The sequence below is a fragment of the Carettochelys insculpta genome, chromosome 4 (genome assembly GCF_033958435.1).
Source record: "Carettochelys insculpta isolate YL-2023 chromosome 4, ASM3395843v1, whole genome shotgun sequence".
Lineage (NCBI taxonomy): Eukaryota > Metazoa > Chordata > Testudines > Carettochelyidae > Carettochelys > Carettochelys insculpta.
The window spans coordinates 139,361,168-139,373,980 of NC_134140.1; the positions used below are offsets into that span (position 1 = coordinate 139,361,168).

At 46.1% G+C, this 12,813-nt stretch overlaps 1 protein-coding gene across 4 annotated transcripts in view; it reads right to left on the minus strand.

Moving 5' to 3' along the window:
• MFHAS1 (multifunctional ROCO family signaling regulator 1) overlaps positions 1-10,486 on the minus strand; it is a 64,519-nt gene extending 54,033 nt beyond the window's left edge. For all 4 annotated transcript variants that reach the window (XM_074993960.1, XM_074993958.1, XM_074993959.1 and 1 more), the window contains exon 1: positions 6,946-10,486. In XM_074993960.1, coding sequence (XP_074850061.1) covers positions 6,946-10,201 — 3,256 coding nt within the window. In that variant the 5' untranslated portion in view covers positions 10,202-10,486. The remainder of the gene's footprint in view (positions 1-6,945) is intronic.
• Positions 10,487-12,813: the final 2,327 nt, after the last annotated feature.

Consider the following 12,813-nt stretch of genomic DNA (forward strand, 5'->3'; position numbering starts at 1 on the left):
AGGCCAGGCAGAGGTCTCAACACATCTACAGGCTCCCACTGTAGAGGGGAGACACTCCTGGCTGGCTGTAACTTCTTGTGATTCTTCTTAGGATGAAGTGAGGGGGATTGGTGACAGGATGGGCCCAGTGCTGGCAGCGTGCTGCTTTGATGCCAGGTGCAGGAGAGCTTACAAGAGAAGGGCTTTGACTTGGAGACCTCTGTCCTTTGAGAGTGTGTGGTCTGAAACCTTACAGATTTGGCACTCTTCCATAACATGTACACCCAAACACATCAAGCAACTTGGGTGCAGGTCACTAGCCAGCACTGGTATATAACAAGCAATGCATGGCTTAAACCCTGCATGTTTCATTCCTGAAGAGACTTTATCCAACAACAAGCAACTCAATTGTTTACAGGAAGATAAGTCAGAGTCTAGAAACACCATCAAGGGCACTTGCCAAGAGCAAGGAATATTCCAGCCACTGTCAATGGCAGTGAGAACGAACTGAGAGGGTGCAGGGTGGCAGTGCCCCACATACCAGCACATGAGCCCAGGTCTGCAGAGGATGCCAGAGCAAGCCCTAAAAGATAATGCTAACAGAAGACTCCAACCCCTGTGCACAAATTAGCATAGGACTGACATAAACAAGCGGTCAAAAAAAAGAAAATGCAGCCAAGCCACAGAGTTACAAATACAAGAGTTATGAACTGTGCAGTTATTGACACACTTTATTTAGAACTGGAAGTATAAAATCAGCAGCAGAGTCAAATACAAAAAACAAAAACCCAACCACGCTGAAAAACAAAAACAAAAAAAACCAGTACAGGATTGTGTTAAATGTAAACTACAAAAAAGGGAAAGGTTTCTTAAAAAAATGAAAAGGTAAGGAAACTGCTTATTTCCTTTAAAGACAGTTAAAAGTAGCACTTTTTCTGCATAGTAAAGTTTCAAAGATGGATTAAGTCACTGTGCAGTTGGAAACATTTGAAAGACCAATGTCTGATTCAAAAACATTTCAGAGTTACAAACAACCTCCATTCCTAAAGTGTTCATAACTCTGAGATTACATTGTATCAAGGCATCCATGTCATGCTTGACACAATAACTTTAACCAAGGTGAAGGTAAAGGTTGCTTTTTAAAAAGTATCAGTATTTTTTACAAATTACTGGATTTCTGCCAACATGTGGCAAGTCTGTTGGCATTTTCCATTCCCTGTAGAGGCAGACCAAAAAAACACCTTTAACATGAACAATTAGGGTCCCAATCTCAAGGAGAGAGAGAAAATTGTAGTTTCTCTTCCCAGTGACTTCCAGTGCAAGCTGGCAGACTGAACAAACATTATTTTATTTAACTAAAATTTTTTGATTTAAATCAAAAATCCAATTTTTAAAAATTCAACACATTTAATTTTATGGAGTAAATGTATTTTATAATGTTTGCTGCTGATTTTAAAGAAAGTCACACTACTAAATTGGTGGAAGTCTCTGGCTAAGCATGTGAAACCAGCACTTGCCGAAATGCTAAAATCAGCTTTTGACAACAGTAGCCTCTTCTGCAGGTGCAAAGACACACTCTCAGACACACATTCTCCAAGTACTCTGACTATTTCCTTAATTTCTGCTTATTCAGTTAATTCAGTTCAATGACTAGTTCATTCAAAAATAAAAAAAAGTTGAGTATAAAAAAGCAAGAAATATGAATAAACTATAGGAGGACAAATCCCATTAACCCTAAATCTTGAAAGTGACCAGAAACAAATACTTAATTAGTTACAGATACTTCTTTGCATTAAAAAAAGATCAGTTTTGTATTTAAAATATATTTTGATCGAGATTTTTAGTAGCTTTAACAAAAAATTCTAATTGTGTATTATAACTGAATTTTATTTTCCATCCAGAGTTTAACAAACTACACATAAAATTAATCTAGTAATTAAGAAATGTGTCATTCACCATTTCATAACATAAAAATATAAGCATTTAATTGATTCATTGTAACTTAAGCTATTTCATTATTTAAATGAAAGTATATAGATATAGTGCATCCTCCTCCTGATCAGCAAGAACAACAAATGTAGTATACAGACTACATTCAATTGCAAATAACAAGTTTTATTAGTAAAAGAATGGTAATGTTCTACAATAGCCTTTTCAAGATATGGTAACCAATACTGCATATATTATGCAGTAGAATCAATTGCCTTGGAAAAAAAAAAAAAAAAAAGAACACTAGCTGTGTTTCAACCACAACCAGCACATAATTTTCTTACTTTAACATCTTATTTCTGATTTGGTTTTGTTCCACTGTTTTCAGACACACATTCTCCTAAGTACTCTCCAAAATCAAACAGATCAGTTTAATTCTTTGATATCTGACAAAAGTTAGGAAAATATCCAAAGTCAGGGGGTTTACCTCAATGACCCCCTGAGGTTTCTCTTCCAACTCTATGGTTCTATTAAAGTAACCCGCTGCTCCCAATGACACAAACTGAGTGTTGGTCTATATTACAGCTTACTTTGATATAACTTACATCATTCACGGGTCTGAATAATGCACATCCAGAGAAACTTAAGTTACACAAACCTCAGCCCAGTGTGGACAGAGCCACATCATCAGGACAGCTTTTCCAACTTACATAGCTATTCCCTCTTACATAGGCAGAGTTTATACTGAAAAAAGAGTTCTCTCCCACTGCACAAATCATCTTCATCAAAAGTGCTACCCAGAATTTACAAACAGCAAGTTGCTAGATTTTCCTTCATCGTCTTTCTACACTTTGATACGTTAACTTTTAAGAAAACAATACTTGCATTTTGTCTATGCATACCATTTCACATAATCAGAAGAAAAAAACCTAACATGGCTTCTGAAGAAGTGGCTCTGTCCCACGAAAGCTCACCACCTAATAAATGACTGTTAGTCTTTAAAGTGCTACTTGACTGCTTTTTTTTTTTTCTATTTTAACCTCTTTCGTAAAATGCAAAGTTTTTTATATCTATATCTATATCTATATATATAAAGTAGAAGCTTTGAGTCAACGAGACCTACTGGCTGCAGTGTCTTTTTGAAAAATCAGGTAATTGTGGAGCTTTGCATTGGACAATTTTGGAAATCTCGACCTAGCATTTTCCTGGGAGTCCAAAATTACATTTTAACCTACAGAGTGTATAATTCTTAACTGAACAAAAAGCTGCCATAATTGGAAAGACTGATAACAGGATAAAAATTCAAAATAATTTAATCTATTTCAAACTGAAGACTGATTTTGTTGATAAGGTTTTCAAGCAAAAAGAATTCAAATACCACTCATAACAATTAAAAGATCTAATCTTTGTAGGCTATGTCTACACTTACCTGGAATGTCAGTGGCTGCTATATGATTTTTGGTATGCCAATCGTGTACCAAAATCAACTGCAGCCATTGACTTCCACGACTTTCTTCACAGTAGAAGGTCGATGGGAGTGCCCCTCCTGTTGACCTTTCTTAATCCTTGCAGCTCGTGAGGCATTCCAAGGTCGATGTTGACCCCCTGATCATGCCATTTCACATGAACCTAATCAGTCAATCTTCAGGAGTTAATATAGATGTAGCCTAGTTGCAACAGATTCTACAAACAGCAAGCCTCCTTATGTCAAGTGTCAAAGCATTCATGCAAAATGAGTAACACACAATTCATCAGCACTACTCATGTAGTTTCTTCCACATAAATACAAATTCCACCCAAGGTTTTCATTAATAAACTCTTTTACACAGCTGCCAAAAAATGCAATTGGGGAAAAAAAAATCAAAGAGCAATAATTTCAAGAAACTAAACACAAAGAGGAAAAAGGATTATTTAGGTCTGAGTGGGATTTCTGTTACCCATCTCATTCAGGTGAGTGGAAGTACTCAACAGCTTTTGCCAAAGTTGAGAGAGAGTTGGTTTCCTTTGTACTTCATTTTTAGATGTATTTAGTTCACCTGACAAGTGCTGGAAGTGGAATTTTCCATTTATTAATGCCACTGGTCCAGCAGCGATCATTCCAGGGCTGGAACTATCAAAGACCAAGGGAGAGGGAGGGGACAAGGAACACCAGCTAGAGAAGCATGCACATACAGTACAAGATGAACCTCAGTAGGCCGGCACCCTCAGGACGTGACCAGTGCAAAATGAGAGAATTTACTGGACTATGTTAGATCAATATTGTCTAGCAGCATTTCCAAGACTTCCATTGCTTACCCAGCTTTTAGAAGACACATCTGTAAATTACAGATAAATAACACAGAACACTGAGAACCAGGACTCGTGGCTGTAAACAAATTTTATAGGATCACGGGAAACTTGGCACACTCATGATTATTGGTTGGCCAACTAAAATCATGCTGTTTTATGGATGTTGCGAGACAAGAGCGTGTTGGATTAGAGAGGTTCAACCTGTACTGACTGATGCTATTTTTTCATTTTACTTATATTATTTCCTTTGCTTCCATACTCAGAGTAGTTCTTAATGGTTCTCAATCCTGCTGGAAAAGTATAACAAGTGGGGTTCCGCAAGGGTCTGTGTTAGGACTGGTTCTGTTTAATATCTTCATCAACAATTTAGATATTGGCATAGAAAGTATGCTTATTATGTTTGCAGATGATACCAAGCTGGGAGGTGTTGCAACTGCTTTGGAGGATAGAGTCATAATTCAAAATGATCTGGATAAATTGGAGAAACGGTCTGAGGTAAACCAGATGAAGTTTAATAAGGACAAATGCAAAGTGCTCCACTTGGGAAGGAACAATCAGTTTCACACATACAGAATGGGCAGAAACTATCTAGGAATGACTACAGCAGAAAGGGATCTAGGGTTATAGTGGACCGCAAGCTAAATATGAGTCAACGGTGTGCAAAAAAAGCAAACATGATTCTGGGATGCATTAAAAGGTGTGTTGTGAACAAGACACAAGAAGTCATTCTTCTGCTCTACTCTGCGCTGGTTAGGCCTCAGCTAGAATATTGTGTCCAGTTCTGGGCACCGCAGTTCAAGAAAGATATGGAGAAATTAGAGAGGGTCCAGAAAAGAGCAACAAGAATGATTAAAGGTCTAGGGAATGTGACCTATGAAGAAAGGCTGAAAGAACTGGGCTTGTTTACTTTGGAAAAAAGAAGACTGAGGGGAGACATGATAGCAGTTTTCAGATATCTAAAAGGGTGTCATAAGGAGGAGGGAGAAAACTTGTTTGTTTTGGCCTGTGAGGATACAACAAGAGGTAATGGACTTAAACTGCAGCAAGGGAGATTTAGGTTGGACATTAGGAAAAAGTTCCTAACTGTCAGGGTGGTCAAACAGTGGAATAAATTGCCAAGGGAGGTTGTGGAATCTCCATCACTGGAGATATTTAAGAACAGGTTAGAAAGATGTCTATCAGGGATGGTTTAGACAGTACTTGGTCCTGCCATTGGGGCAGGGGGCTGGACTCGATGGCCTCTTGAGGTCCCTTCCAGTCCTAGTATTCTATGATTAACAAATTCCATATAGCATAAACATCAGATGGATCAACATTCAAGAAAAACTGTACTGGGTGTCCACAATAGAGAAGTCCAGGTACATTCCTCAAATTTCAAGTTACCAATACACCCAAGCAAAAGCCTCCAGAAATGGAAGCTCACACTCCCCTTCAACCACTTATAAACTTAAATCTACTGAGAAAATGTAAGTGAGCTGGACATAGACTGGAGCACAAGAAGCAACTCTAAGGTTTAAAGAGCCCAAGAAATGATTAAATTGTCCACATACCACAGGATCTGAAGCAGCAGCTCTACAAGTACTACTCCACCTCTCTTCCAATTAAAAATCTTTACAAATAAAATACATCTCAAAAGTACTTTCATTATTGGGTGGGAAAAGCTAGAAAGCTCAGAGTATTGCTTAAGGTTCAGAGTTTATTTGATTTTGCATGAACACATACACAGATTGGTAAAGCATTCTTTTCTGGCTCTCTTTGAGGCTGCAGCAGCAAAGTTGGCAACAGCTTTATAAACTGAGATAGCAGCATCTGCCTACATACTACACGGAACAGAATCCAAACCACAGGTCATCTGAAAACTTCCATTACCAAGATACATACTGCTGTGGTAACCACCTCCTCTTGCAAAACATTGGTTATAAAGTTTCACGTATACTTAGAGTGTCAATGCAAATTTGTTTTAAAAATGTTTGCGCTATTCTCCAAACAATGGTTCTCAAACTGAGATCTGAGACCCACTTCTAGGTGGTTTGCAAAGCTGTTTAACTGACTCTTCCTCCTTGATCTAGAAAGGAATTTGAGCCTTTCTGAAGGTTTTTTAAATGAACACAAACCTTTGCATTCCGAAGAGTCCTTTTGAAACTTTTGGGTATTTTGATTATGTAAATTCAAACACGACAAAGTTACAGCCAGCCCCAAAGTGAAGGCAAACAAAACAACAGAAAATGCAGCTAATCTGGGGGTTGAGTCTTACTCTATGGGACGATAATATTATTAAGGGACAAAAATAGACCATAAAACAAGAAGGCAGCCAAGTGGGCTGGAGGGCGGGGGGGGGGGGGGGGGGGGCTAATATAGCCCTGCAGAAGCTCTCATGAGGTTTATTTTCAGCCTGCCTCCTTCCAGCTATACTGATGTTCTCCCAAGTACTGTCGTTGAAGAGAAGGGACAGAATTAGGCTAAGAAAGAACTTTCCAAAAAGTTACCCACAAAAAATCAAACAGCTTTGATAACCAATGCCTTGGAAGAAAGACAAGTATCAGAGGCAGTCAAGTTAGTCTGTATCTTCAAAAACAACAAGAAGTCCTCTGGTACATTGTAAACTAACATTTTGGAGCATAATGTTTGTGCTTATGCTCCAAAATATGTTAGTCTGTAAGGTGCCACAAAACGTCTTGTTGTTTTGGAAGAATGAGTGATACTTAAATTATTTAAAGGCTATCAAAGGCAAGTTGATTCACACCTTACCTGGGAAAGCATGTGGGTTTGGTGATCCTCTTTTAAGGCACTTGGAACAGAGGACATGCACAGTGTAGTAAAGACCTGGCCATTCTTGAAGCAGTACATTCAGTTCTTCCATTAAGGGACTTATAGCTTGCCAGGCTGTCCATATATTTGGTAGAGATGCATGACTAGCAATAGACAGAGTATCAGGGTGCAGCTTGCTGCTAGCAGGCCTGTAACTCACCACTACTGGCACCTTCCCCCTGTAGGCATAAATCTGGTATTTGCCATCGGACCGCTGAACCACATGGCTGTTAATCTGGACACTGTAGCGGGCAAATAACCCAGGGGGGAAGATGAAGGGAAAGATGTATTCAATCTGCAACTGTTCAACAGCAAGAGACTGTCCACTCAGGCTGGTACCATTGATCCACGCCTCGGCATGAGGCACCTCATTCTTCACATAGCAGGGGAACTTGTACCAAGCAGCAGCCCCATTCAGGGGTTTGCATTTGGGCTTATTGATGCAGTAGCAAAGCCCCATTTTTTCTAGAAGCTCCAGGATAAGCTGCAGATCCTCCCGGCTCTGGATATGGGGCTTGAGGAGCAGGCGGATAACATGGGCAGGAAGGAGTCCATACAGCAGGAACCCTTCCACATAGTGGTGGAGCTGGGTGGTTCTCAGTTCATCTATATGGATGTCACTAAGCAGTTTCTGGAGCAGCACAGCGGCATCCCACTGACAAAAGACATTGAGAATATCAATGAGCCTGGGCAGATTGTGAAATACATACTCCCGAAGAGTCAGATGCTCTTCAAAGTACAGCAGCTTGCCACTTTCATGCAGATAGGACAGGGCACTCTGGAGTCGGTCCTCAGTCAGTCCCGCCTGCAAGCCCAGCCGTGCTGAATCCCACCAGCTGAGCCACAGTTGCTGAGCCCGTGGCTGGAAGTGCAGTTCTTCCAGCACCTGCCAGGATTTGGGTACCACCCGGTGCAGGTTTGGGAAGATATCCCGGTGCTCAGCGACTGACAGCAGCTTTTCCCGCAGGCGGCACACCAGGTCATGGTCCTGGCAGCTGATGCACAGCACCGGTGAGAGGATCTGGAGCCGATGGTTAAGCATATATTGGAATTGGGCCTTCTTGCGCCTCAGATTTTTGTCTGAAACCCCAGAAAAAGCAGTATGGGGGCTGGAGCAGCGCAGATCAAAGTCCTGCCCAAGGGCTTCATCCACCTGCTGGGCTAAGCTCTGGAGCTCCTCAGCATCCCGCTTCTCCTGCACAGCAATTTGATGGTGGATATCCAGACACTTCTCCTCCAGTTCACGCTCACCACACAGGTCAGCATGGGTGCCCACCATGCACACTACAGCATGGGGCACTTTGGCACCTAACCAGTGCAGAAAGTAGCCAACTGAGGAGTAAAAGCGATGTGGAGTGTAGGCACTCAGATTCACCACCAGCACATACAGGGCTCCAGGTGAAAGGAAGAAGGATTGGATCACATCATAGCTCGGGTCCCCTGCCAGCTCATACACAATGAAGGTCAGACCCCGCTCTGCATCTGCTGTCCAGTCTGTCACCTCAATGCCTTGGCTGGTGCCTGGCAGTCCTGCTACCAATGGTCTCAAGGGGGCATCTTGCTCCAGCAGTTGGGGAACGTGTCCTATCTGGGCTTCTCCATTAACTGTTGGTGATTGAGACAGGCAGACATCCTGGTGCTCAGTAGGATGATGCTCTAGTTTGGTTTTTCCAGCAACTTTAAGGGAAGGGGACAGCAGAGGGTACTGCTGCTCAATGAAGACAGGTCCTAATGAGGTGTCTTTTGAAGACGTAGCATCTCCAGGCTCAGCAATGGGGCTATGGTGCAGTTTCATTTTCCCAGCACCTTCAGGAGCCAGGCCCAGGCTGATGTCTTGTTGCTGCTGTGTAGAGTATCCTTTGGGTTGGGTTCTCCCACCATTTTTGCCAGCTGCAACCAGGGGAGAGTCTCGCTGCCTCTCCTCCTCCATCAGGCACCTTCTCAGCAAGGTCTTGCCAGCATCCTTCAGGCCCATGAGGACTAGCTTGAGCCGGGGCTTGAGAGCTGGCTGGGAGTGTGCCAGTTCCTGTTGGTAAGCAGCAATGTAAGGGATCCCCTTCATGCAAACCTCATATGGCGGCTGGATAAGTGGGTTGTCCTTGATCTTCCAGAGACTGACATGGGAGAGCTGCCCAAAGCCCTCGGGCAGGATGGCAATCTGGTTGCCCTGCAGCACGAGCTCCTCCAGGCTGTGGAGCTGCACAATGGAGTCAGGCAAGTAGCGGATGCGATTGTTGTCCACCCAAAGGGTGCGGAGCTGGCGCAGCTGGCAGAGGCGGGTGGGCAACAGGGTAAGCTGGTTGCGGCTCAGGTACAGCTCTTCCACATTGGGTAGGGCGAGCACAGCCTCAGGGAAGTCACCCAGCAGGTTAGAGGAGAGGTTCAGCATCTTGAGGTTCTGCAGGCACCCAAAGCCAGGGGGCAGGGCCCTCAGCTGGTTCCCATCCAGCATGAGGCTTTCCAGCGCAGCCAGCTGGCACAGCCCATCAGGAAGGGCACCCAGCCCTGTGCCACTCAGCCACAAGATCTTCAGGCGGCGCAGGGCAGCAATGCCCTCAGGCAGGACGCGCAGCTGTCGGTTGCCGGAGCAGTCCAGCTCCTCCAGCGCGCCCAGCTCCAGCAGGGGCGCCGGGAAGGAGGGCAACTGGTTGTGGTCGACGTCCAGGGAGCGCAACCGCTGCAGGCGTCCCAGCGCTTCGGGCAAGCGGCGCAGGCGGTTGAAGCTGAGGTCCAGCTCCTCCAGCTTCCACAGCGCGCCCAGCAGCTCAGGCAGCGTTGCGCCGTCCGCGCCCAGCTGATTGTGGCTCAGGCTCAGCTTGCGTAGTTCCTGCAGCAGCGCCAGCGCCTCGCCGTCCCCCAGGCCGCCCAGCCGGTTGTAGCTGAGGTCGAGCTCGGCCAGGCTGCCCAGGTGGCGCAGCGCTGCAGGCAGGCGGACAAGCCGGTTCCTGCGCAGGCTGAGGACGTGCAGGCTGCCTAGCGCGGCGCCCAGCCCCTCGGGCAGCTCCTCCAGGCCGCACCCGCTCAGGCTCAGCGCCGCCGGCTCGCCCGGCCCTGGGCCCGGCGCGGGCGGCCCCGCGGGCTCCGGTTCCTCGCGGGGGCCCAGACTCAGCTGCCGCAGGTTGCTCCGCAGCTTCCGAGCGCGCAGGGCGGCGTCTCGCCACCGCCGGGCCGCCGCGGGGGGCTCGGTCTCGGTCATGGCCCTAGGGGCTGGGCGGGGCGCTCAGCGTAGTCCCCTTTTGCCCAGGGGCCGGGGCCTCCCCTGCCCGCCACTGCCTGAGCAGCCGTCAGCGCCATACTGGGCGCCGGGCCGGCTCTGGGAGAGGAGAGGGGAGCGGAGCAGAGCGCAGCACCGCCCGCCGGGGGAGGGGCACCGGCCGGCCAGCCCGCCCGCCCCGCTTGGCTTGGAGCCCGCCCCCACGCCAGCGCGTAACCGGCCCTACCAGGGGAGGGACGCAGCCTGGCCGCCACGCCCGGCTCTACCACCGGAAACGGAGCCCTTTCTACCTTCTTCGGCCGTGGCCAGGGTCAGGGACCCATTGCCTGGGACCGGCACCCCCACTGTCCTATGTCCCAGTTACTCCAGACCTGGCACACCACCGTGTAGCGGCCGCTGCCTGTCTGTCGGCATGACGTAACAGATTCCCTGGACCCCTTCGGGGATGAGCCGTGCCGGGCAGACCTTGAGACAAGCCTTGCGTGGTACTCATTCTGCGCTGCCCAAGAGAGGCAGTCTGGGCTCAGGAAATCAGGACTGCGCCGCGGGGCAGCAGAGCTCTAAAGAAAGGGATGGAGAGACAATCCAATGCCTGCTAAAGACGTAGGGGGCACCCGAGCCCTGCCTCATGTAACTAGAGCAGCCAACCCCCGAGCCCGCCGCAGACAGCCGAGACGCTATCAGAGCCGGCCAGTGCTAACAAACAAGCTCCAACAAGAGCGGACGTTCCCAGCATTGCTGCTGCTTCCTCATCAGCAGCTGGGAGTGTCCTCTTGTTCCGGCTCAGAAATCTCAAGTTCTCTGATTAGAAAGCAGTCTTTGCCCACAAAAGCTTATGCTCCAAAATATCTGTTAGCCTATAAGGTGCCATAGGACTTCCAGTTGTTTTTGTCTCTGATTATGGACATTTTGAGGCCTCTTGAATGCTTAAATAGTGACATATAGCGACTTTTTGGGCTTCTATGGTGACATCCTGCTATATAGAGCTGGCATTCTGGAAGAATATATACAATCATTTTTTGTAAAGTTAGGATCTGTCATACATATTGATAGAGTGGTGAATGGTGTTAAGGAAAAATCAGTTATACAGAGAGATCTGGATCATGTGGTAAAGTGGACTAACTAATGTTATAAACCAAGAATAAATAAACCAGGGAAGCAAGACTGCATTCTGGAAAGTACTGGCTCAGAAGAGAACGTAGAAATCTTGATGGAAAGCATATGATCGTGAGCTCCCCCTGTGATGCTCTTAACTAAGACAGCAAATGCCATCCTGGGATGAATTGGCAGGAGACTATTAAATAGGCAAAGTGAAGTGGTATCACCACCGTATATATAGTCAACATTTTAATGGAATGGGACATTCTGTCAATGACCTAAAGGTATGTGTGTTACTGAAGAACAATTATCGCACCGTTCTGGAAAGGGAAGCAGCCGAGCTGGCTTTTATATTCAAATTCAGCGCATTAACACATGGTTTAAATCGTGATGGGAACTTTCTGAGTCACTATAGGGGCTCGTCTGCATACTTGGCTCAATCTAATTCTTGACCTTCCCCCCCCACCCCTCCACTCTCTGATTTGCTCACCTTGATTATCTTTTTCTGATTTGTCCTCCTTGCTTACTGTTTTTGATTCTCTGTGCCTTAAATATTGAGTCTGTTCTGGTCTGGCTATGGTCTGAAGAAGTGGGTCTGTCCCACGAAAGCTCACCTAATAAACTATTTTGCTAGTCTTTAAAGTGCTACTTGACTGCGTTTTGTTTTGATACCACCATATATGTCTTCAGTGAGACCAGTACTGGTTACTGTGTCTACTTATGGTGTCAGCATTTCCAAAGATAAACTGATTTTTCAGCCTTAAAATATATTTTCAACTTTTAAGTCAATGTGTTTTGAAGAAAGAAGAAAACAATCAATCAGTTGTGGCTCATCTGTGTTCCCTTCAAATGAGCCATCTACCACAGGCACCAAACAAGCACTACAAGAAGTATAACTATGCTAATAAGAAGCTGCCCCATGTCCTTTGTGGCTGCCAACCCCCCATTCCACAGAAGTCAATTCCACCATCTCTGGAACAGACAGACAGCTATGCCCAACATAGTAGTGACCAGTGAAGAGCAGAGGAGGGTCATTATGGTAGATGTTAAGGTACCTGTAGTGAGTCAGTATGGCCTCCTGCTCATATTGGTGTTACTGGGGGGGGTGGGCAGGCATGGTCTGCCCACGGCTAAAAGGCCCCTCTCACAGTGAGGGGGGGCCTACTAAAAACACCCAGTCACCAAATGAATACGGTGGACAACAAAGGAGAAAACAGGGACGGGAGTGAGGGTCAAAGGTTTAGAACGAGGGAGCCAGAAGGGGATACCGAGCAGAGAGCCCCGGACAGCGCCCACCGCTCCTCGAAGGTATCCAGGGAGTTGGTGGACGCCGCCCAGAGGAACTCTGCTCGGATTCGTGAGCGAAGGGAGGAACGGAGGTAGGCCCCACAGTCGCAGGTCGCCCCCTCTGCCAGCCTCCTCTCCCTGGTTTTGTAGATGGCCATTTTGGCCATGGCCAGGAGGAGGCAGACGAGGAGACACGAGGGTGGGGAAGT